The sequence below is a fragment of the Clytia hemisphaerica genome, unplaced genomic scaffold (genome assembly GCF_902728285.1).
Source record: "Clytia hemisphaerica strain Z4C2 unplaced genomic scaffold, Clytia hemisphaerica genome assembly, whole genome shotgun sequence".
Taxonomy (NCBI): domain Eukaryota; kingdom Metazoa; phylum Cnidaria; class Hydrozoa; order Leptothecata; family Clytiidae; genus Clytia; species Clytia hemisphaerica.
The window spans coordinates 819,931-846,208 of NW_027104530.1; the positions used below are offsets into that span (position 1 = coordinate 819,931).

A 26,278-nucleotide genomic window follows, 5' to 3' on the forward strand; every position below is an offset into this window, starting at 1 on the left:
CGAGATAGGCTCTTTCATTCTTTATGATTTTTTGCACGAAGGTACATAACTACAAACCCTCGAATGGGATGGAGCCCGATTTTGGAAAAAGAAATTTGGAGGCAAATTCCAGCCAAAATACGGCTTAGAGTTTTTTTTGGATTGAAAACTGGATCATTAATTTTTCCTGATTTTTTTTTGCATGAAAGTAGCTTACCATCATCGAGATTTTCAATAAAAAAGTTTTTTCACTCCAAAAATTGAATATTTTTCCTTAAGAATCGCAGTTTATAAGCATACGTTAATGTATTTAGCCAAATTACTCTTAGGTTTCAAATAAACGGCCCCCCCCCGCTTGTTAATTTTTCGAAAATTTTCCAACCCCCCCGGACCTTATTAGGACCCCCCGTTTATTAATCTCTAAGGACATTTTCAGCTGTCAAAGAGAAGGCCCCTTATTTTGCTCTAAATAGCCTGATTTTAGCCTATTTTTACCTTATTTTGGGTTTCAGAAGTACAATTTCCAACCCCCCCGGCAATTAGGTCGCCCCCGTTTATTAAAATCTAGAAAATTTTCCAACCTCCCCCCCCCCCCGTTTATTTGGAACCTAAGAGTACTCTATTTTTTTGATGAGATAGATCATCTTCCTTCCAATCCCCTCCCTAAGATTTCTGTGAAGCCCGAAAGGCTAGATGTCGTGCTTTAATAAGCAAAAGTGAATATCGTAAAAAATATTACTGCTACTCTCGGGTACCTAATAGCCGGGGGGGGGGGGTTGGAAAAAATCACAAAATTTAATAAGCAGGGGGGGTTGGAATAAAAATGTCCTGGGTGGAATATGTTTGAAAAGGAGGCTAATACAGCAGAATTAAGACAAAAAAGGGAACTTTCAAAAACATTTTCCCAAAAATTAATAAGCGGGGGGGGGTTGGAATAAGAATGTCATGGGTGGAAAATTAATTTGCGGGGGGGGCGGCTATTCGGTACCCAAGAGTATGCTATTGTTTTCGAAAACCTGAAAAGCTTCTTTTTGGTCAAGCGCTGGAATTCTACGTTGAAGCCACTTATTTCCCATCCAAAACGCGCCGTAATCATGATGACGAATTGTATCTAACAGTTCCTTTGTTTTGGAATGCTACAATTTTTTAAATCTAGTGATAGATTTTAGTTTCAATCCGGCGTTGGTGTAAAAGCTACGCGCGCGTGTTCTGGATGGGAAATAAGTGGTTTCATTTCCCATCCAGGAGTCTCGCCTCTAACCCTTCGGGCTTGAAACTAAATGGTCACGCCCTCGCCCATTTTCATTTCATTTCAACTTAGTATAAAAAATCCAACCCATTTATAATTTCGAAATGAAATACTGGATATTTGATATTCCCTGTAACTTAACTCTTTCTCTAATTTGAAGAAAATTCTTTCTTTTGGTCATCTCTTGTCGTTTTTAGGATAAAAAATGTTCCCAGAAATTGTTAAATGATATGATTTTGCACTTTCTTTTGGTCATTTATTGCCGTTTATTATAGGATAAAAAATGTTCCCAGAAATTGTTAATTGATATGATTTTGCACTTTCTTTTGGTAATTTCTTTGCCGTTGATAGGATAAAAAATGTTCCCAGAAATTGTTAAATGATATGATTTTGCACTTTCTTTTGGTCATTTATTGCCGTTTTTAGGATAAAAAATGTTCCCAGAAATTGTTAAATGATATGATTTTGCACTTTCTTTTGGTCATTTATTGCCGTTTATAGGATAAAAAATGTTCCCAGAAATTGTTAAATGATATGATTTTGCACTTTCTTTTGGTCATTTATTGCCGTTTATAGGATAAAAAATGTTCCCAGAAATTGTTAAATGATATGATCTGGCACTTTCTTTTGGTCATTTATTGCCGTTTTTAGGATAAAAGGATAAAAAATGTTCCCAGAAATTGTCGAATAATAATATATAATAAATCTCTTTTATCACCTATAAGATAAGGTACATGGTTAGGGAAAAATAAAAAGCTAAAAGTATATACAGCGTTAATAAAAAAGGAAACAAAGTTCAGAACAAGGTCAGACACAAATTATCATGACGAGAAAGGGACGGGATAGGGAAAATGGCAGGGGAGGGGTGTCATGAAGATGTGGCTGTCCTTGAGCGTTGAACGTGTTCCTCTAGGATACGTTTTAGAGCAAGCCGATATTCCATCACATGCCAGTTCTTTATAAGGAGCTAATAGGTCAACCTCGCTTGAGTTTTCATAAATATATTTCCTATCAATGTTGTGTTTTTTATCCAAGATTACTTGAACGAGGTCAAGGCTGCTCATATGAATAGTGTTTGCTGCCCTCGCGAGAAAGCTATAGTCAATATTGTCAGTGCAGCTGAGTGTGTTATACATATATGAAGAGGTGTTGGAGTTCACCAATGTTTGTCGTAGAAGTTTAACTTTTCTGTCCTCTATGAGGACAGAGACATCCGGGATATTGTAAATTTTGTACAGATGATTATATATCATATACAAAAGCTTACATTTCTGAGAAGAAATTATAGATTTCTGAGAAGAAATTATAGAAATAAGAAATTAAAATCTTATTAAAACAACAAAGACTTAATGGGGCACTTAATGTGCCTTAATAAATTATCAAAACAAGGAAGTCTAAATCTCAAATAAAAGGAGTGCCGAACTTATGATCAAAAATAATTTTTGACCAGTTGAGTTGCATGTTATCAATTTTCTTGAAGAGTGATCGTGATTGCTGTTTTTTGGTGAAAATACTGATGTTATTTTATACGACATAATAGGGAGGTTAAGTATCAATGATAAATCAACGCGACGAACGGACGGGTTTTGACCCGCAACCTGCAGTAAACATGTGGACCTACATTTTCTAGAATCCAGGCTAAAACAGCTCAAGAACGAAAAACTGTGAAAATCTTCGTTGTTGAACAAAGAAGATATAACATCTACTTTGCTACCCTTACCATCTTGCAGAGAAAAGGTCCGTTCGTCGCGTAGATTTATCTTTGATACTTAACCTCACTAATATGATTGTTATTTTTATGTTCATAAAATACATGGTAAGCAATTGCACTTAAGTTTAATTTTTGTATTTTTGAATTTTTTGGCACCTATAGTATAGTAATTTATTATCAACAGACAGCTGGCTAAGCGTGAATGAAGCAAATGAATTTACTTTATATAGGAAAACCAGGCCCGGTGGAAGCGGGGAAACTGGAGAGACTTCAGCATCCTATCTTTTGAGTAAATGAGATTTTTTTCTCAAGCAATTCCTATCTTATCTCATTTTGAGCCTTCAGACTCCCGACTTTTACGGTTGTTCCACCGGGTCTGACAGCCATAAGGGTACTTAAGGTAGGTGACAATCGTAGGTGATTCTAGACTTTACAATTTTTTTTGGGAAAGAATCCCAGAAAATCTGACCATTTTCACTTTAAATTACAGAAGCAACCAAATTCACCTCGAAGTCATGGGAAAGATGAACACTGGGCGAAAAAAGAGATTTCCCATTCTGGAAATATCTTGAAAATGTGATATTTCCATATACTTTTGTAAATATGAAAATACACGTTTTTTTTTATAAGAACGTCAAAAATTTTCGAAGCCTTCGGATGTTCTTAGTTTTTTGGATTTGAAGCCTAAAAATGTTCTTAAAATGTTCTTATTTTCAGCATTTTTTGAGCATTTTGATGTAATTTCTTAAGAAATTGCATGTTTTTAAGTCTCCAAAGCCTTAGAATGTTCTTAGAATGTTCTTAAAATTTTGGGCCTCGAAGCCTTATGTTCTTATATAGTTTGTTCTTATAAAAAAAAAAACGTGTATGACTTTTTTTTATTTCCAAAGTTGTGGAAATATCACATTTTCAAGCTATTTCCAATTTTTGGAAACATCATATTTCCAAAAGTTAGAAATATTTTGAAAATATGATCTTTCAGATTTGGAAATATCATGAAAATATGGTGTATGGTTAATGAGAGGATTTCGGAAAGTGCTGGGCCGAAAATTTAAATTAAGCCAATCTCAAGATATCCACCAAAAACTGATTTTGACGTTATGAAATACATCGAAAAAACACAGTCTATTAATGCAATCAACACCAAATTTTGACTGGAGACGTAGATTAACGATTCTAAAATATTTTTTGAGAAATTTTCAAAATTTTTATGTGACGTCATTTACTGTCGGTGAAAACTAAAATACGTCAAATAATGATGACGTCATCAAAAAAAATTTTTTAATGCATTATTTCAAAATCAACAATCAACGTCTCCAGTCGAAATTTGGTGTTAATTGTAGTAATAGAATCGAAGTTATCGCTGTTTTAAAAAACGACGTCATTTAACTTGTCTTTTTGACGTGTTTTTTCGACGTATTTCCTAACGTCAGAATAAGTTTGGACTTTCCTTAACTCACCTGAGTTCGCCCAGTGGAAGTCATCAGAACTCCAGATGCTGCAGCAGCTAAGAAAAGACCCAGGGAAAAGCAGATTTCATTTTTTTCAAAGGCCGAGAAATTTTTCTTTTAGTTAATAAAAAATAAACAATTTCTTAGATCGAATACATAGAAAAAGATAGAAAAATATCTCAAAAATAACTATCGTCTCGAAAATCATATCGGCAAGGTCGCAATGGGCAAGCGATATCGCCGGCCTTTTCAATACACGTCAGATCTGAATCTAACGGTATTCCAACAAACACTAGACGTATTATAGAGTAGTAAGGTTGTAACATGATATGTTTTTAAGAGATATTGCCCATTCTACTTTCTAGCTAAGCAAGTGGAGCTAAGCCGAACTATTTGTTAGGTTTCAATGGTTTCATATGTACTTCAGTGTTTTCACTTGTTTTTACATTTTTTAAATTTCAAAATTGGAGCTGCGAGATCAAAAGTTTCTAAAAGGCGGACACTTCTAATTAGCGGACACTAACCCCTTTCCCCGATGGTGTCCGCTAATTAGAGGTTCCACTGTATTTTAAAAGAGATTGGTTTTCAGAAACTTCATTAAAACGTTGTTAAATCAAAATTGTCATTTTGAAAATTTCTAAAATTTCAGTTCGGACTTTGCAATATCAAAAATCTTGAAATATTTCATAAAAATCATAAATTTTACATCCATCGGGTCGTAAATTTAAGGGAAACACAAAATTCGTAGTCCCCCCCCCTATTACCACTGGGCTTAATAATTTGATTTTAACTACACATACGTTTTGAGGGCCCGAAACCTCAATTTTGACAACCAGGGGTATACTGTAAAAATTTTATCAAACAAATTTATGCCCAAAACCCTCTAAATCACATTTCCAAGCTATGGTCAAAATTTTGTATTCATATCTTAAAGGTATCTCGAGAAATCACTAAAATCGCAAACCTCCGTTTTGGGGGCCATTAGAAAAAAGCTACCGATAGAAAGCGATTGAAAAATATTGTTGAAATTGAAAAGTTTGAAAAAGAAGAACTTCCGGGAAATAAAGTAGAGATATTAAAGTTTTTCATGCAGCTAAAATATTTGTAAAACCTCTTTTCCTCTAGATTTGAGAGAAGTTTTAAATTTGATCGACGTTTTGGGGGCCAATAAGGTTAAAAATCACAAAAGCTGTTCCTTGGAGACAAGTAGTTAAAAGATAATTTGAGGTTGAAAACATAGAATTCTTTTGAGGTCTCGTTATTGCCAATTCTCTTGAGTGTTGAAATAAATTTATTTAATTAGTTTAGCCTCCCTGGACATCATGAGATTATCTTAATTACGCATTACAATTTTCTGCTTTGATTCAATTATCCTATTTTATTTCTCTTGTACTGTATATAGTCTCAAGCTTTAGCTTCAGCTTGAGATAGTTATTTTAGATCATATTGCAGTACTCCTAAGAGTTCCACGACTTTTGCGAGTTCCTCGAGTTCGGCTTCTGACATGTACAGGAACATCGTTTTGAATGCATTCTTTGGAGGTGATCCCATTTGTGGGAGTTGGTTGGTTACTGACCGGAAATGGTGGGCAAAGCGAGATACCCTGCAAAATTTATAAGGGAGTGCAGACGTTTATGACATATTCATTATCTTTTGATAAAACAAAGACAATAATTACAGTGTCGTAAAACCGCTCTCATCCATAAATTATGCAGGGATCTCGCTACGCCTATGGGAAATACTGGTGAAGTGGATCAATAATTTCCAGTGTTAGTTTTAATGTATTTAATTGCGGGTTCGGTAAATGGTTTTCTCCGGTTTTTTACCTTTAAACGAGAAACTCCAACGAGTAGTCTGGGGGTGCTTTTTCACTACGCTTGATAGATAAGTGGCTCTCATCAATGGTCCTTTTCATAAATGAAGATTCGTGCTTAACATCAGATTTTGATCGCTTCATATCAGCATTCCAGATTTAACGTCGAAAATTGGTCATTAAACCTTTTGTTCTCCAAGAGAGGGCTAGACCTCTCTGGGGGGGGGGTTTTCAGGGGTCTTAAATACCGTCATACCGACAAAGTTTTGGGTCAAATACCGTAATACCGTCGGTGAAGGAAGCCTAATACCGATACCGATATTATATTTATGTTTTTTTTTCGAAAATAATGATAATTGAATTTTCAGCTATCAAATCTATTGTGTAGTAACAAATTAGGAACTGTACAAACAAGTCTTGTACTTTATGAGGCCCCCCAGTCAACCCTCAATTCAGGTATTCACGCACAAATTTTTGCCAATTCACGTATTCCAATTTTGCTTTTACATCTTTGGTTAATCGATTGTGACCTTATTGGGCTAAATTTAACCTTTTTATGGTCTCTTTTAAACAGATTGACCTATTCTTATACCAAACATTTTCGCCAATATATTAACGTTTTTTCCTAGTTTTGTGACCTTATTCTCGATATCGTCGACTTTTTAAGGCCTCTTTACAGCTATTTGAGCTTTCATAAAGCAATATTTTAGGTCTACCGCGCCAAAGTTACTTGGTTGTTACGGGAGGCAAATGCAAAATTAAGCCTTTTCCCCAATAAGTTCTTCATCGCAGACCCGTAAAATGTCTTTTATATTGAGAACTAATTTAAAATCGAGGTTTGGGCCGATCATGGTCTGAGAAGCCGTAAACTTCAACACAGGCTTCATAGAGGTGGTGTTGTGGTGCTACTAGAGGACGCGAATTCTAAAGTTTAACCCCCCCCCCTATCAGAGGAAAGGAAATAAATGAAAAATAAGAACGCGAGCGAAGCGAGCGCGAAAATTTTTCGACAATTTTCGCTCTCCTTTGTTATTGAAAAACGGCCTTAATACACTATTGTTAGCCAAGTATGCCTTGTTTGGTCACACAATTTTTGATTTTATTTAACACTGACCATTTGTTGGCAAAAATATGGTACGGCAAAGCGACGTACCCGGTGCGGCGTTCCAAGAGTTTCGCCCAAGAAAAAATTTAAAATTTAGAATGCCTAGATTGCCTGAAAACGCATCACATGCATCATGATGTGAATTATTTTTTAATCGTTCGATGCTGCACAAGATGTTTTTAGAACCTACTTATACTAATTATTGAAGGAGTAAATACCGCCTTTACTGTCTCTAAGTTACTGCAGTATCAGTGTATTTTATTGTAGTAGCAATATAAGTGAATACGGAGAGACGACCATATCATTTATCAAAGTTTTGCTTATTTTGAATAACCTCACCATAAGAATAAGTGAATAGGACAGCTGAGATTGTGCGAGCGAAGCGAGCAAGAAAATTTTACTGGTTAAAATAGCGGAATAGACTTATCTTTTTTGAATGCATGAAACTCATGAAGAAACTAAAAGGTAAATAGTTTTATACCGAAATACCGTTTTTTATTGATAAAAATATCGAAATACCGACAGAAAAACAGGCAATTTACCGATACCGGTAGAAAATGAAATACCGTAATCCCGTCGTTTTTCTCTCGTAATACCGATTTACCGGGGATAAAAAGGCCCAATACCGTCATACCGTAGAAGTGAAACCCCCCCCCCCTCTCTTGGCTTAATGACCAATTAAGCGAAAAAGGCAGCATAAATAAATTGGTTGCCATAAAAGTAGCAGAATGTGCAGTGGGATTCCTTTGTAAAAAATTCATATGGGAAAAGTGTTTTCTTTCCCGATAGAGTTGAAGAGCCAACTTTCATCTGTATTGATTTGACAAAAGACGAGGAATCTTGTCACAGAAAATGTTCATTAGAAGGCTGTAATTCTAAATCCCTTGATATGCGAGTTAATGATTTTTAATAAAATTTTCTTCAAATTCGAAGGGTTGTAAACGCTTCGACAACTGTTTGAGTCGGTAATGCTTTCCTATCAATTTTCTTTGTTTCAGCTAATCGATTTTCGCCAGACAGTCTCAGTGAAAAACCACCCTAGGATCTTTAAAACAGTCGGTAAATACTTTGACTCTGCCTTTACCAAAGATTTATTATACACTGGATAAACGACTCATAAAACGATAGAGAGCGATCATTGTATTTTCATTGTTTCAAAAAAAATTGATGTGCTAGCTTTGTCCGCAAAGGAAAACTGTCATGGTGGCTCGAAGATGTCTGATTTTTTTAAATGTTTATCTCACAGGAAAGTTTTAAGTCTCTTTTGGGAATTGAATGAGTGGTTTTCGATAAGAAATGCAATAAAAATGCTTCGAAAAAACATTTAATGAGGGAAGGAGAGTGAACAATAATATCATTACTGCGGACATAGCTAGTACACGAGAAATCGGCAAAAATCTGTTACTTGTATATCCAGTGTATAATAAATCCTTCTCTTTACTGTAGCCTGGGATCCCACTTAGTTTTTTTAAAGACTTGATCGTTTATGGTGCAATTAAGTGGCACAGTACTATATAAGTAATATGCTTTTGCTTAGGATTCAGTTAGATTTTAGTTATTTTTGTAAGGTAAAAAGAGGATGAAGCAATGTTTCTATTTTACAATATGGTATCCCAGCTAGCACACAACGTTGTTTCAACGTTATCTAACGTTATATGGACGTTGTGAACATTAGATAAACGTCGAAAAAACGTGTGCCAGCTGGGATTGCAAATTTATTTTTCATGTTTTACTTCCTACCCCTAATCAAAATTTTCAGCTCCATAAGTATTATTTTAGGAATTTTAGTATTTTTTCTCAAAATGATAACCTCGTCAAATATACTCCTAGTCACTTTCCCTAGACTCAGCGTTATCAAAAATTATCAAAAAACAATGTTCAGCCGTACACTCAAATCTGACTTTATTGATGTGTTTGAAGGTTTTCTAGGACTCGGTTAAGTTATGTGCCGGTATTTTGGTTGATAATGTTTGAAAATTCACTTACCTTTGACTTTTTACTGTGTGTATTAAAGTGGGGGGCGCACGGTATTGCGGGAATTTTTTCTTCGGAATTTAGAAAATCGGGGAAAATTCCTTTGGTATTTCAGGATTCGAATAATGGACCCTATATAGGACTACTTTTTTTAACATTTTACCAAAATTTGCGAAAAAAGTGACCCTAAATGGGATTGAATTTCCAAAGTTTTCTTTTTCTCAAAATTTTCCAATTTTTTTTCGAATTCCATTTTTCTGTTTTGGTGTTTTTAAGACCCTACATGAGACTCATGAAAGTGAAAACGAATGAAAAAATGTACCTTGAGCACACCCCCATAACCCTTTTTGCCCTTGGTACTGTTACACTGGGATTTAGAGAATTTTAAGCTTCTGCTCATCCTCTAGCAAAAAAATTTGTTATAGGAAGTATAGGTCTGCGAATCAGACTAGATTTTTTATGAAAACTTCCTTTACTGATATTTAAAACTCTCAGAAGAAAATATATAGAAAAAATTATAATAATTAATTACATAATTTGTTTAACGTTTAACACGAGAATATATAGTACGCTTTCTATCATTGATTCTTTGAATTGTAATGTGTGATATAATTCATATCAGTTTGGTAAATTGCATAGAAGTACAGCGCTACAAAATTCCACAACGTTGCCGTTTTTTGCAACGCTTCTACGGGGTGTGCAACATGTGCGCTGCTATTCTAACCCGGGGGGGGGGGTTCCAAAGTCCCGCTAAGGGTCGGAAAAATCAGAAAATCATATTTCAGTCCCACTAAGGGTCGGAAAAATAAGAACATTTCAACTTTCTACCCCCTGAAAGATCAAAATTTGGTCAAAATTGGTCAAATTTGTCCCACTAAGGGTCGTAAAATTCCAGACATTTTCCTTTCTTTTCTCCTTTAAAATTTTGCCTTTTTGAATAAATTAGCGCTTTTTTTAATAAAGTAGCCAACTGTCTGGGATGATTGTGAAAAATTCCTATGTAGGAAATTAAAATCGTAGGGTGAAAAGTTTACTTTTGAATTGGTCTAGAAATGCACATAATTTTGCGACCCCGTTCGTCACCAGGCGACCCCGTTCTTGGTTCAAAAACAAGCGATATTCGACAATGCTGCATAATTCAAAAACGCTAAAGTTGCAGAATATTGCAGTGCTGTCATTTTATGCAATTTACTGAGCTGATATAGTACCGTCACCACAAGTTAAGTTTTGGGGATAACTAAACTGTGCTGCTTACGGTACTTTCTCCCTAGATAGCTCCACTTTTACTCTTAGCCGTTATCTTTAACTGCTGAGCACTGAAAAATGTGGTATCAATAACAATTTTTAAAATTTTGTATGACCCGGCCAGGGATTGAACCAAAGCTGAAGTGAATGAATGAATGAATGAATGAATGAATGAATGAATGAATGAATGAATGAATGAATGAATGAATGAATGATGAATGAATGAATGAATGAATGAATGAATGAATGAATGAATGAATGAATGAATGAATGAATGAATGAATGAATGAATGAATGAATGAATGAATGAATGAATGAATGAATGAATGAATGAATGAATGAATGAATGAATGAATGAATGAATGAATGAATGAATGAATGAATGAATGAATGATGAATGAATGAATGAATGAATGAATGAATGAATGAATGAATGAATGAATGAATGAATGAATGAATGAATGAATGAATGAATGAATGAATGAATGAATGAATGAATGAATGAATGAATGAATGAATGAATGAATGAATGAATGAATGAATGAATGAATGAATGAATGAATGAATGAATGAATGAATGAATGAATGAATGAATGAATGAATGAATGAATGAACACTTTGTACAACATAGAGAAATACACTTACGGTCGCTCGAACCAATCCGTAAAATTAATTCATTTAATTAATCCGTAAATTCTGTCCTTTTTTCATTTTATAGATCTAAGAATCAATTAAAAGGTAATTTCACATAGTGAAATGTCAAACGTCAATTTGTTAGCCACGCCATTAGATGATTTATCAAAACAAGAAGTTGCTAGTGAAGCCAAAGTTGCTAGTGAAGCCACTATTGAAGAAAGAAAATCACTTCTCAGCATCGAGAATGGTTCTAAGCAATCAAAAGGACCAAAATGGCTTCGTCACTGTTGCAAATGGAAGTTTTTCATTTTATGGTTATTGAGTATCATTACAGCTCTAATCTACATTTTTCATCAAAATGTACTACAGCCCAATGTTATATCCTTTAAAACTAATCCATTCACTTTGGGGAAAATAGAAAATCGAGAAATTGAGCTTTGCAATTCTAACCAGATGAAGAGATCATTCCCAGATTTCGATTATGCACTTTATGGTTACAATATCTTGTTTGGATATCCGTTAGCGGTTGGACATGATCCTGGATTAACTCATCCGATTTTTCAAGCTGATTATAGCAATACAAAAAGGACAGCTGATTGTCGCTACCAGGTCCCTGAAGGATACGATTTAGTCCCAGATGTTTCTTGTGTTACCTCGTTCACTAGTCAAACTGTGAAAAATTCTCGACAATTTTCAAAAGAATTGTCTGTTTCAGCTGAAGTTAGTGGTGGAGGATACGGAGTCAGTTTTTCAGCTAGCTCTGAGTACAAAAAGAAAGAAACGTCAATGTCGGCAAGTGAATCTGTGTACGTCTTTTCAGTTGCGTCCTGTAATTATTATTTCTCTCTCTTGAATGAAAATAAGCCACCAAAACTAACTAAAGACTTTATAAACCGTGCTAAAGAATTAAAAACAGAGGATGATGTCTTCAAATTTTTCAATTACTACGGAACTCATTTTATGACGTATACTTTATTTGGCGCCCGATTTGTGTATGAAAATAAGATGTCTCAAGAATCGTTCAAATCTGAAAGCGAAGAAAGCGTCAGTGTATCGGTCAAGGCTAGTTATTCAGGAACGTTTAGCCTTGGTGCTGGTTTTGGTATGAGCAGCTCACAAAAACAAGCTGCAGAAGATTTTCAATCTAAAGTGGAAACAAAAACAATATCAATTGGAGCGCCGCCCCCGGCCGATGGTAACACAATGACTTGGGCATCCACCGTTAAAGAAACGCCAGTGCCTGTCAGACTTAAATTGGATAGCATCGAAAATCTTTTCTCTTCATTGTATATGGCTGGAGAAGATATCGATTTCGAATCAAAAAGGAAACTTATTGCATCTGGTAGATTGAACTATTGTAAAAAAGAGCTGGAAGAAAAAGGTATCATTTTATAATTATTCTTGTAGAGTTATCTATTCTCATCTACTTTAAAGTTTTGAAAACAAATTCCTGGATGTAAACAGTTTAATTTTGCGTGGCTTTCACGAAAACGTGGATTGAAAATAAAGTGCTCACAAAACTAATAGTATCGTCAGAGACCGAGTTTTCAAAGAAAGTATCAAATTCTTTTCCAATCAAACTAATTTTTCATCAAATTTGATTTTTCATGTATGAATTCCGAAAAGGTGGATAAAAACTTTATAATACCGAAATTTCGATGCAACAATTCATGGATTTCCGATACCGAAACAATTTCAGAATTCCGAAATACCGAAGGAATTTTGCCCGATTTCCGAAATTCCAAAGATAAAAGGGTCGATTTCCGCAATTCCGAAATACCGTACGCCCCCACTGTATCAGTGTGCATGTTTACTACTGACAAATTTCCATAAACCTTAAAGTATAATCTAAATGAATTTCTTTCAAAAGAAATCTTCTACATGATTCCCAAATGTATAACTGTAATTACTAAACTATTAATTATGGTAATGTTACCTCATTGGAATGGAAATAATAAACAGATCTTTATGTTATAATTTTCTATCAAAGTCTTATTCAAAATTAAAAGCATTGATGACATTTTTGAGTTGTGTTTTCAACGACGGGAATAAAAACTTTGAACTTAATCCAAGATTGTTGTTATGGTTACTTTTTTCGGTAGATTCGATGGATTGTAGGATTGGAATTCAAGGACTGGGATTCGGATTCAGGATTCGAAAAAAGCTTTGTAAAAAAAATTGAAAAAAGATATCGACTTCAAACCAAAAGATCTTGAAAGATTACATAACATAGAGTAGGTCTTGACAAAAAATGATATCAAAATGGGCGTGGCCTTGACGCTAATTTGGGAAATTCACCTTTTTAAGATTCAAATTTCAAGCTCATTGCACACTTTGACCAAGTCCGCTCGGCATAATGAATTCGTCTGATTTTAAGCTCATAAAATTCAAATTTCCCATTACGGCCTTCGGCCAAAGAAAATTTCCAAATTACACTTGGAGGTTTCTGGGGAATTCGTAAATAGTAAACTGCATACTGATACAGTCTGCTAGACATTAATAAGGTAATATTTGCTCTTCATCTTTGATTCTTTCTACAGTGATTAGATTGACACATGCGCAATAAAATTTGTATTATTGGTCTTCAGAGGTTAATATATTCTTTGAAAACTTGCAGGATTGGGATTCAAGGATTCGGATTCGGATTTCGAAAAAAGCTTTCTAATAAAAAATTGAAAAAAGAAATTGAATTCAAACCAAAAGATCTTGAAAGATTACATAACATAAAGCAGGTCTTGACAAAAATGATATCAAAATGGGCGTGGCTTTGACGCTAATTTTGGAAATTTCCCTTTTTAGGATTCAAATTGCAAGCTTGTTGTACACTTTGACAAATTCTCAGTTCCCTCGTTGTATTTGGATCAATTTCTAAAAATCTGATCTTTTGAGCTGACATGTCAATGATTAATTGTCGATAAAATTTAATGACAAAATTGGCGTGGCCTTGACGCTATTTTGGGAAATTCCCTTTTTTAGGATTCAAAACACTAAAATCCGCTAAAATTTCAAAATTTGGCTTGTTCCCAGTTCCCTCGTTGTATTTGGATCAATTTCTTAACACCTGATCTTATGAGCTGACATGTCAATGATTAATTGTGGACAAAATCTGTTGACAAAATGGGCGTGGCCATGATGCTTATTTGGGAATTTCCCATTTTTTGGATTCAAAACACTAAAATTGCAAAGTTTGGCTTGTTCCCAGTCGGTTCGTTGTATTTGGATCAATTTCTAAACACCTGATCTTAAGAGCTGACATGTCAATGGTGTGGTCTTGATGCTAAGTAGGGAAATTCCCCATTTCTTAGTTTCAAAACACTCACTCTGAACAAATAGAGATATTAGATGAATGCTAACGTTTATCATACAAATTCAAACCATCAAAGAATATTCATTTCAAACGAAGGTTTCCGGTGGGGAGAAAACGTAAAAAGTTACTAAGAGACAGTGCAGTAAAAAAAAGCCAAGTACGTCTTGTAGGAGCTAGACTTTACTCGGGGGGGGGGGTTGCACTTGGCCAAAACAGGTGAGAGGTATGTGTGAGCCGTAAGGGTACCCTTTCTCATATCTCACAAGTCTCCCAAATGGGTATGAATTCAAAAGTTACTGTCTGAAAGGGTCTCACAATCACGGAAATAAAAAAATTCCCCCTCAAAGGGTCACGACTTTGATGAAAATTAACCAAAATTTGGATAAAATAAGTCAAAATTTTGGGAAAATCGATCAAAACTTAGGAAAATGTCTCTCTAAGACTCTCGAAAGTTTCAAATTTTTCTTTCTCTAATGGTCTAATTTCGCAAAGCTAGTATCCATAGCACTATACTTTACACTAAGGTCATGATTAGAAGCCAGATTCTAATTTTTTAAATTTTCCAGACCCACCTATTTACTTTTTACTTAATGATTTTTTACAGTTTTTTAATAAACCTTAACTTGTCTTCCAACAAAAAAAGGTATATTATATTTGACAAAATTTTCAGTCTCCTCCCCTCCAATTATTCAAACCAGCTACTATTCGGAGCCTTCGAGTAATTGTCCAGTTATAATTTACAAAATTAGATATGATTTTTGTAAGTAGATTCCAGGTAAATTCGATGCCCTACACATGTATTATAGTGTATTATAGAACCTGGCCAAAAACCAGGATACTTCATACAAAAAGCTACTGCTGGAGCTTCGAAAGCTAAAAGTGACGTCAAGAAATCGAATGTTTAGAACCCGAATAACCCGGCTCCAAGCATTCGAAAAGGTCGAAAGTAGAATAGATGTTAAATGCGTAGAAAAATTTGGGGTGGCGTCTATTTAGTTATTATTGCCATCCTGCCGAAGCTGGAAGAATTGAAATGCCGCTCAGTTACGGTAGAATTTACTGACTACCTGCCAACTTTAAACCTGCCAACTTTAAATGGTGTACCGGTAACATTCTTAGCTTGACTGTATTTCTATTGTTTTATCATCATTAAAAAAACTTTTCCGGATTTGTTTTGATCTGATTACCCATTTTCAAAGCGGCAGGTCCAAAATGCATAAAACATAATGCATATTGCATAATGCATACAGTATGTGGCCCCCAAAACGGCGATCAAATTTGAAATTTCTCTCAAATCTAGAGGAAAAGAGATTTTACAAAAATTTTTGCTGCATGAAAACCTTTAACATCTCTACTTTATTTCCTGGAAGTTGTTTTTCAAAATTTTCAATTTCAACAATATTTTTCAATCGCTTAAAGATAGGTAGCTTTTTTCTTATGGCCCCCAAAACGGAGGTTTGAAATTTTAGCGATTTCTCGAGATTTCTTTAAGATATGAATACAAAATTTTGACCATAGTTTTGAAATATGATTTAGAGGGTTTTGGGCATAAATTTATTTGATAAAATTTTTACAGTATACGCCTGGTTGTCAAAATGCAGGTTTGGGGCCCCCAAAACGGAGGTGTAGTTAAAATAAAATTATTAAGCCCAGTGGTAATAGGGAGAAAAACTATGAACATATTTGTGTTTCCCCTTAAATTTAAGACCCGATGGATTTAAAATTTATGATTTTTATGAAATATTTCAAGATTTTCGATATTGCAAAGTCCAAACTGAAAATTTAGAGATTTTCAAAATGACAATTTTGATTTAACAACGTCTTAATCAAGTTTTTGAAAACAAATCTCTTTTGAAAATAGTTCCATTCATGTATGGAATAAGTTGTAAAAATGTTAGAAAAAAAGCTTAACTGAAACTGAAAATATTAAGCTTTAAAGATATTTTTCTCCTATGTTTTGCAAAAAAATGACAGAATTTACCGTTTTTGCTGATTCAGCGAAAAATTTTATATATAATGTTAATTTTTTGTTATAAACTATTAACTCAAGGTGATAGGAATAGAATTCCACGATTTTTTCCTTTTCTCATATTTAGAATTTTCGGTTTTGTCAATGCTGATTCTAGGGCTCCAAAATACTGGTTGACCTTCAAGATGCTATATCTTTTACCCAGCCTCTAATGTCACAGATGTATTTGCATTTTCTGAACGACATTAGGAGTTGAAAGTTTCCTATACCCCGTTTTCATAACTTATTTTCAATATCCAAGGAGCTAGAGTGAGTTATGTGCAATTTTTATCTAATTTTGGTGTTAAAATATTTCCTTTGGACGCAAATATGTTATTTTGAATCCGTCTCAAACCAGCAAAAACATGCTCATTTTTAAGTATAACCATCATTCTTTCAAAATAAACAAAAATCGTTTAATTCTCACTGATAAATCTACAAGTCAGAATCTTCATTTAAATAAAAACCTCCGTTTTGGGGGCCGTCTCCGTTTTCGGGGCCATATACTGTAATTTGAAAAATGTCAATTTTAGGGGATATAATAAGGAGAATTTGAAAGATACTACTTTCAACGAAACAAATATACCATTTTCTACCAGAAAATAAAGGATAGAATAGAAAGCTGTAAATTTGAATTTTGGATGATGAAGAAAAGTCATGATCCACTGAAAATGCTTGTCGCCATTTTGATTTTCATAGTTGTAATTTACAGAACGTAGCATAGTGTAGAAAAAACACGAAAATATCTCCTCCGTATATTACTTTTCTAACTCGAAAACGTAAATTTTATAGCAAGATCTTTATTCTTTTCGAACAATTGCTAATAAATTTCAACGGGTTTTCCCTTTTACAAAGCATTAACCATGTGAATGCTTTTTGTTAGATAAGCCAATATCCAGCCAATATAAATTAAAGAGCTTCATGAAGTTCATGCGAAAGCTAAAGAAAATATACTTCGAATCTTTTTACATTCGAATGTTTATGTGTTTACCTCCCGTTTACCTTTTTTTGAGAAAGACGAAGGGGGAACCTTTCTGATCTGTTGCATCTTCTTTTTATTTATGCTGACGGAAAACCCTTTGTTGTTATGATTCGAATGTTTTCTCTTTCGTTCGAATTCGAAAAGTAAATATCATGTCTGGGGAAATCTCCTGATTGGAGGTTTTCGCGGTTTTTAGCCTGTACAAAGGAGAGTTTTAGAAAATATAAAATCGTTCTGTAAATTACACAATACTAATATGCATTATGCAATATGCATTATGTTTTATGCATTTTGTACCTGCCGATTTTCAAAGCTCTATATGTCCCCGGGGGGGGTACTACCCTTGTCGACCGACGGGGGTGCTCCGCTGAGGTTCGAAAAATGGACCCTACGTGGGACTCGAAATTTGCGAAAAAAGTGACCCTGAATGGGACTGAAATTCCAAAATTTTCTCAAATTTTCTATTTTTCCCCCAAATTTTCCAAAAATAGGCACCCTACGAGGGACTGATTTTTCTATTTTGGTGTTTTTGGGACCCTACCTGGGACTCGTAGAGGTTAAAAAAGGTACCCTGACCAGCGGAGCATCCCCGTAACCCATCTTGCCCTAGTACCCCCCCCGGGTATATGTCTTTTTTTATTACCTCAGGGAATCGAATTAAGGGAAATTCCTTTTTTGTTGGGAAATTCCCTATTTATACCACAAGTAGTTATTAACCGCTCTGAGCAAGGCAATTAGAAACTTCTATCATTTCAAATACATGGCGGTTGACTATTACAGTAAAATGGCAGTTTAGTACAGTAGCGTTTAGTATGATATAAACAAACCATTATTTTGGTAATAAAAGAGATGACAAAAAAGAAACAGATAAATAACTTTATCTTATCTCTATAAGAAGATATCTATGAGATAGACTCAAATTGCTAATATTTGTAGACTAAATTTTGCTTCAGATGAGATGCCATTCTAACAGAAGTAACGGCTATCAGGAACATTTATTTTCAAATTCAACAACTTATTTGATCGTTCTTCTGCGGTGGCACTTTAATGAAAGTTATGGCTAGTTTAATTTAGCTGCCCATAGGAGCACTTAGGTTCTATGACATTCATGAGAGACTTCTTTAAGGATTGATTTACGAAAAAAAAAACATTTCAATTTCAATTTGTTTATACATTATTCATACCATTTCTGGTGTTATAAATAATTCCAAGAACTTGAAAAAACAGAGAAAAAGAGTTTTTTTACATTTTGTGATCTTCATAATCTTAGAGGAGAAAAAAGACTTCAATTAAATTCATGAAATCTTGTATTCGGTTTTGGTTTGAGGTCGTTAAATTGATTTCCCAAATTTCTATAATACGTTAAAGTTTGTCATTTTAGTGTTTTGAATCCAAAAAAGGAGAATTTCCCAAATTAGCGTCGAGGCCACGCCCATTTTGTCAATAAATTTTGTCCACAATTAATCATTGACATGTCAGCTCATAAGATCAGATTTTTAGAAATTGATCCAAATACAACGAGGGAACTGAGAATTTGTCAAAGTGTACAACAAGCTTGCAATTTGAATCCTAAAAAGGGAAATTTCCAAAATTAGCGTCAAAGCCACGCCCATTTTGATATCATTTTTGTCAAGACCTGCTTTATGTTATGTAATCTTTCAAGATCTTTTGGTTCGAATTCAATTTCTTTTTTCAATTTTTTATTAGAAAGCTTTTTTCGAAATCCGAATCCGAATCCTTGAATCCCAATCCTGCAAGTTTTCAAAGAATATATTAACCTCTGAAGACCAATAATACAAATTTTATTGCGCATGTGTCAATCTAATCACTGTAGAAAGAATCAAAGATGAAGAGCAAATATTACCTTATTAATGTCTAGCAGACTGTATCAGTATGCAGTTTACTATTTACGAATTCCCCAGAAACCTCCAAGTGTAATTTGGAAATTTTCTTTGGCCGAAGGCCGTAATGGGAAATTTGAATTTTATGAGCTTAAAATCAGACGAATTCATTATGCCGAGCGGACGCAGTCTAGAGTGAGTGGAACGAAGGCTAAGGAAAAGCATCGTAGATGCGTCCTATAAGTGATGCAAATGGAATATAATAAGTAAATGACAATTTTGTAAACGCCACCTGTGACGTAGATTGTTTTCTTTTTTTCCCGAAATATAAACATGAACATCAATAAAATCCTAAGTAAATAAAAATGTAAATAAAATGCCGAGCGGACGCAGTCTAGAGTGAGTGTTCACTTAGGCTTGCGCAACGCCGGCTAAGTCCTTGTTTAAAGCTTTGTCCTTTAGGAGCAATTTTTGGTACTTTTCTGCTGTACTAAAGTTCTTGTTAAGAATTTCTGCCATACCGACGTGTTAGACCAATTACCCATTTTTAGTATGTCTTTTATGTTTGCTCCCTTTTGGTGTGCTTTGGAGGTTGAGGCTGATCTCTTACAATGGGCATGGGAAATGGCAGTGTCTATGCCTGCCATCTTTAGCATTTCTTTGACCCATCTGGCTATCGTGTCTTTCCCAATGGGTTTGTGTGGTTCAACATAACTTAAGAACAACTTCGATGTTTCATGTCTGTCTCTGAATCTGTTTGTGAGTTCGATATAACTTGTTAAAGTATTGTAAGGGCATAGTTTAATATTCCCTTCAAATTTCCTGAACTCAATGGGTTCTGCTTCTGCTTTCTTCCCTTGTTTGAAGTGTTTCGGAGGTTTGTTTAAGTGGAAAATAAGAGTGGAGTCCGACCTTCCCATCAGCTTTATGTCCAAGTTTGTTAGTTCGGAGCCCCTGTTAGGTGCTAGTATTCCTAAAAGTGTTATTGTTTTAGTGTGAGGTCTTTTAATTGTAGTGACTCATTATCTGACCACTCTCTTATATAATTGAGCACAGTGTCGATATCCCATATTTCATTGCATTTAGGGAGCTGGGGTCTTTGTCTTGAGACTCCTTTTAATAGAGAGGTGACCATGGGGTGTTGTCCTGCAGACAAGCCCTCAATTGGTTGATGATAGAACGAGATGGCTGACCTATGTACATTTATGATGCTATACTCTTTCCCTTCTTCAAATAGGGTACCTAAGTAATTGGCCACTTTCTCTATAGGGGCTGAAATGGGATCAGTTTCCTCCCTATCACACCAGCTGCTGAAGCTTTTCCAGGCTGAGAAGGTAAGGTTTTCTAGTTCCCTCTGCCTTGGACTGTTGGATAAGGGAAGAAGCTGCTTGTGATAGTTTGCCTGAACGCTTTTGTTTCCCGAGATTTCCCATACCGCTAGGTGGAGGGTTTGGTTCAGTATTAGAGGGTGGATTTCCCCTGATGGATGTGTTAAAGTGTCTTCCCTCATTACTATCTTTCTTGGGTTTGATATTAGCATTCCCAATAAGACTGGGTACCAAGTTTGAGTCGTCCAAATTGGGGCCACTAGGATCACTGTTGTTTTGGATCTCCTTAGTTTTTCCAGACACCTCCCTATTAGGGAGAATGGGGGAAAAGCATACACTAGGTTTTGGTCCTAAGGTTGGTTCAGTGCATCTACTGCTAGACAGTGTGGGTCTGGTTTCCAACTGTAGGAAGTCTGTAGTTGGTGAGAGGTTCTTGAGGCAAAAAGATCCATCTCTGGGGGTCCCCACACATTCACTATGTGTTTGAACGTTTACCTTGCTAGTTTCCAGTCCCCCCAGGCTTTTGCATTCCTGGACTCGAAGCCGGCCTCCTTGTTTAGGGTCGATGGAATATATTCTGCAGTGAGGCTGATGTTCTTTTGGTTCAAAAATGACCAGATCTCTTTTGCCAGGCTTATTAGGGTAGAGTTTTTCGGCCGACCCATTTTCACAATATGTGCCAGGGCTACTTGGCTGTCTATCAGTAGATGTACTGACCTTAGGTGATTCCCCTTTATAAAGGTTTTCAGTGCTATTAGGGCTGCTTTCATTTCTAGGATATTGATGTGTTCCCTTTTCTCTGACTCTGTCAATTGCCCTCCTGTGGAGCTTTGACCACAATGAGCTCCCCTTCCCCCATTTTCCCTTTGCCGCATCTGAGCTTATAATTGAATCTGGGGGACGAATGTTTATGTCCTTGCCGTTTTCTGAAGAGAAGTTTCCTATCCACCACTTTCACTCTTCTTTTGCAGTGTTGTCTAGTTTCATCATTGAGCCGTAGTGTTGTTTGTTTTTCGCTAGCTGTTTATTCATGCATTTCTGCAAGAGTCTTATCTGAAGAGGAGCTAGAGTGAAGGCTATTGCCATTAGATTCCCTATTAGGCTTGCAAGTTTCCTTATAGGGAAGCTCTTCAGATTTAACATTTGGACACAAAGTTTTTTCAATTTTAGCATTTTCTCCTGAGGGACTTTGAATATCATGCTGGAGCTGTCTATCAGGACCCCCAGGTATTCCATTTGTTGACATGGACTTCACAGACTTCTCTATGTTGATTGTGAATCCTAGGTTCTCCAGTAAGAAGATCGTTGTGTCTCTGGAGAAGATGGCTCCTCCTTTGACCTTGCTACGTTCAGGATGTCGTCTATGTAGATTATCAGTTTTATCTGTATAGTAGGGGCCAAGCCTGGGGTTCCATGACATCTTTTCTACGACCTAACCATTTTTAGTTTATTCCAAAGAACAGTATATAACAAGATATTTTTGAGAGGGAGGACGCGGATTAGGCCCGGGAAAACTTTTTATGACCAAAATAGTGACGCCATAGGCAAAACTGCAAGGGCAAATTAGGGGTAGAGAAAAAGCTTATTTTCAAAAGTCAAAATAAACGGAAATGTTTGGTACCATCTGATAGAGCATGAAATTCTGAGCAAAAAATTGTATTACAACAACTCTCTGACTAAAACACACAAAGGAATACAGCCGCTTTAAGACCAACTAACTGTCAGCTCTACTGCGATCTGACGTCAAATCTTGTCTTGATCGTGCTTGTGACGTCGGTATGTTTTTGAACTTCAAGTGGCTGTATTTCTTCGCGTCCTCCCTCTCAAAAATATCTAGTAATATACTGTTCTTTTGAATATGTGACGGGACCCAAGGCTTGGCCCCTACTAGTAATCTTCCCAATAGAGAAATGGGCACCTTGAAAAGTTTCGTGAATATTTTGGCCATGAAGTCTCCCTTCTGAAGAATGTTCTTTACCTCCCTCAGGGTCTCCATCTTGAATTTTTGGTATGAGATATGAGAGTTGAGTTGAGTTTATCACAGGTCTGAATTTCCCTGGTTCTTTTTTCTCTTTCAAAAACAGAGTGGACAAGATCTGGCCTTGCTTATAAAGAAAACTCTCTTTACAGCCCCTTTTCCCAGTAAAGTTCTTATCTCTGAGCTTTCATGTTTGAGTCGAAATTTATTTGCATTGGTCGTGTCTTTTGAATTGGTTTTCCCATTACTGGGATTGGCAAGCCTGAGATGGTCTCCAGGATGCATGGGTCTTGGGTTATTTTGGCCCAATTCTTTTGAAATAATTTTGTTTTGCCAGCAATCAATGTTGACTGGGTTACTATTATCTCTTCTAGGAGGTTTTCTATCCCTGGGTGTATTTTCCCAGGGTAGTGTGTTTGAAACTCTACTCAAGCATTTACTTGACTGGAGAGGGGGGCTGTCAAGTTTGGTAGATCTTTTCTTGTTGGATGTCTGTTGTTTGAGCCATGTCCTTCAGCAGGGGGATGTTGACGCTCTTCTCTACAGCTCGTCTGGGAAGAGCTTCATGAAAAGGGTTTTCGCTTTGGGTCCTGTAGTCGTCTGGAAAATATGTATTGTTTCAGAGAAGTGTAGCCTGCTGCTTTGGATTGTTTTGTTAGAGTTTTCCACATTTTCTCTCCAAATAGTTTATCATCACTGTTTTCTAGGTCATCAACTAATGTTTCTCGTAACCAGCTGCTTACTTCACTTTCTTTGATACCTAGGGCAGTCAACGCATTCTTACGTCTGAAGAAGTTGGTAGCAGTTATTGCTTGGCCAACCAATAAGATAGCTTGTTGGAATCGTTTAGCTATTTCTTCGAGGTCGATTTTTTCGCAGTCATCGCCAGTGCGTGTTTCTTCAATATTCTGCCAGATTAAGGCAAGTGGAGCAAAAATGTCTCGTATCTTGGATGATATCCGAGAAATAGATTTGTCTACGGCTAGGGTTTTAGTTCCCTGTAGCCTTTCTCTTTCAGTAGGGTGTCAGTTAAAGTGTCCATTTTTAATGTATTCGACACATTAGAGGGAACTGGTAGTTCTTCCAGCACCATTAAAGAGATATCTTTATCTGATATATACTTTGAGATATGACCGTTCAAATATTGGGCTAGTCTTTGTTCTAGCATCCAGTCACTCTACTACCCTCTTTCATTTGAAATAAGAGAGGTTGTTCACGTTCTGGTGACTTTGTAGGGGATTTACTTCTCCTTCTACGTTTGTTCTTGGATTTTTTCTTCCTTTTTTCGACGTCTTCCTTCTTGTTCTGATGATGACGAACTTGTGATGTTTGTATCCGACGAGGAACTCTCTGAAGATGAACTGGAAGGAGATCTTTGTCTCTTTTTGTGTTTACTGTAAGTTCTTCTTCCTTTCTCTTGAACTTTGGGATCGGTTTCTGCTACGATGCCCTTGAGATTTCTCGATTCAGTTGCATCACTATTCACTTACGGTGCAGCGGATTTATCCGCCATCTTGTTCTTTCAGCAGCGAAAGTGAAAGAAGGGGTTTAGCCGCCGTTCCGCAAGCCTAAGTGAACACTCACTCTAGACTGCATCCGCTCGGCATAATGAATTCGTCTGGTTTTAAGCGATATAAAATTGAAATGAGTTTCTTTCAAAATAAATCTTTTACATGATCCCCAAATGTATAACAGTAATTACTAAGCTTTTAATTATGGAAATGTCACTTTAATCGAATCGAAATAATAGACAGACTTTATGTTACGATTCTCTATCACTGACTCTTTTTAAAAAGCATTGATGATATATTTGAGTTGTGCTTTCAACGACGGGAATAAAAATATCAACTTTGAACTTCATCCAAGATCTTGGATGGTCGTCATGGTTACTTTTTCTCTGCGTTGATTGCGCGCTGAAAAGAATCTCGATTGGTCGGCACAGGTCAATACATGATATCGGCCTGTGCTTTTCACGGTAGCTATCCAGCGAATCTACCACTTTTCTTTGCGTTGATTGCGCGCTGAATATAATTGCTATTCGCCGTCACAGATCGAAATATAATTTCGGCATGTGATTTTTCATGGTACAAGGAAAGTAATCTCTCATTCCAAATGTGTCACATACCTTAAGGCTTCGCTTTTTCTTGTTTGGGAAAGGAATTCTTTCTAGCCCCTTCACAGTCTAAAATATAGTTTGCCAATTTGTTAGAGAACAAATTTAGCCATGACAACTGACAAAGTCAATTATTCAAATTTAAAAGAGTTCCTGTAAGGTTGATACAGAGGATACATAATACATAAGGATCAGAGGATAAGTATGCTTACACAAAATTTCCATGAAGGCATTTCTAAACAGAAGAAAATACAACTTTTCCCCCCTTTGACGCAACGCAAGCATGCATTTTGAGAAATTGATTTATTTATATTCTCCTTTGTCAGCATAAGAGAAACGCCTCCTTTCTAAGTATCTCAAAATATAATAACTTTAAACATAAGCATTTTTTATCTAAATAGGTATTGTCGATAGTTGTGACATGAAAAGTCAGGCAGGCAGTCGAATCATCAGTCTGACTGGATTAACGTTGCACCTCCCACGTTATACAGGCACATACCAACATTACAAGGTCAACCGAGATAAATGCGAGAACAAATGTATCAATGACGACCGATGCATCGTGTTTGAATTTGCTCCAAGTCAATGCTATTTGTATTTTTACAAGAAAGGTTCAAACACAACAACATCAAAAAAATATGAGATGAGTAAAGGTCCTGGTGAAGGGACTTTTATTTTTTTTGATGCTTTGAAGCTTCTTCGTCATACCTTAAGAGTCGAAAATGTCACTGTCAAAGAAAGTATAGCAGCTCGAGCTAGCCTGCATGCCAACAAGGAAGATGATTGCGTTAAAAAATGTCAAGAAGATCAAGCATGCGAGATGTTGACGTATAATAGAAAGGGAAAAGCTGAAGATGAAAATAATTGCAAATTGTTTAGTGATGATAAATTTGAATGTCTGTCGGATGAAAAAGATTGTAAGATCATTGAACCTGGTGATAGCTATACAGATTTTGTAACTATTTTCAACCCATGATTATTTTGTATTTCAAGAGTATTGTTAGGCTCACACGTCCCTATAGACTGCAAAAAGTCATCTCATTTTATTCGCATACGTCATTTTATTTAAACGCGCAAAACTAATTAAAAATACCGTGTGCGCCACAAAAAAGTTTCTCTCTTTGAAGCTGATTTTCTCGAAATCTAGGCATTATAAAAAAACAATTCCTCTTTCATAGGAAAGAAGAAAGATAAAATTAAATTTTGATGGGTCATTTATTAAATTCGGTTCATTAAATCAAAATTATGCTCAATTGAATAAAAAAGTTACTTTCAGAGAGTGCCCAAAAACATTAAAAACCGACCTATCAAATTTTTATTTTAAAGTTGGTAATTGCAATAGGCGTTACATGATTAAGAACATTTTTAAGTAATTAAACACATAAATTTTGAAACTGATGGGTGGAAAGGGTTAAAAATCTTCATCAAAATCATTTTAGTTTACTTTTATCAAAATTATCCTCGTATTTTTTGTTTTCGACTGGATAAAGTCTATGTAAGGCTAAATGTACCTCGAAATCCATATTTGATGTATTTTTATGAATTTTACCAGATTTTT

The 26,278-nt window shown here is 35.6% G+C and overlaps 1 protein-coding gene across 1 annotated transcript; it reads left to right on the forward strand.

Annotated features, from left to right (window-relative positions):
- Positions 1–11,249: 11,249 nt before the first annotated feature.
- Positions 11,250–25,862, forward strand: LOC136822321 (uncharacterized). The gene is made up of 2 exons (XM_067078561.1): positions 11,250–12,544; positions 25,122–25,862. The coding sequence occupies exons 1-2, from the start codon at positions 11,284–11,286 to the stop codon at positions 25,694–25,696; spliced, it is 1,836 nt and encodes a 611-aa protein (XP_066934662.1). The 5' UTR covers positions 11,250–11,283; the 3' UTR covers positions 25,697–25,862.
- The last annotated feature ends 416 nt before the right edge of the window (positions 25,863–26,278 follow it).

What these genes read in the sequence shown, in the direction of transcription:
- LOC136822321 (XM_067078561.1), top strand. Translation starts at nt 11,284, where the DNA reads ATGTCAAACGTCAATTTGTTAGCCACGCCATTAGATGATTTATCAAAA. An exon ending in AAAAGAGCTGGAAGAAAAAG is followed by an intron (nt 12,545 to 25,121) that starts GTATCATTTTAT and finishes TTATCTAAATAG; the next exon opens with GTATTGTCGATAGTTGTGAC.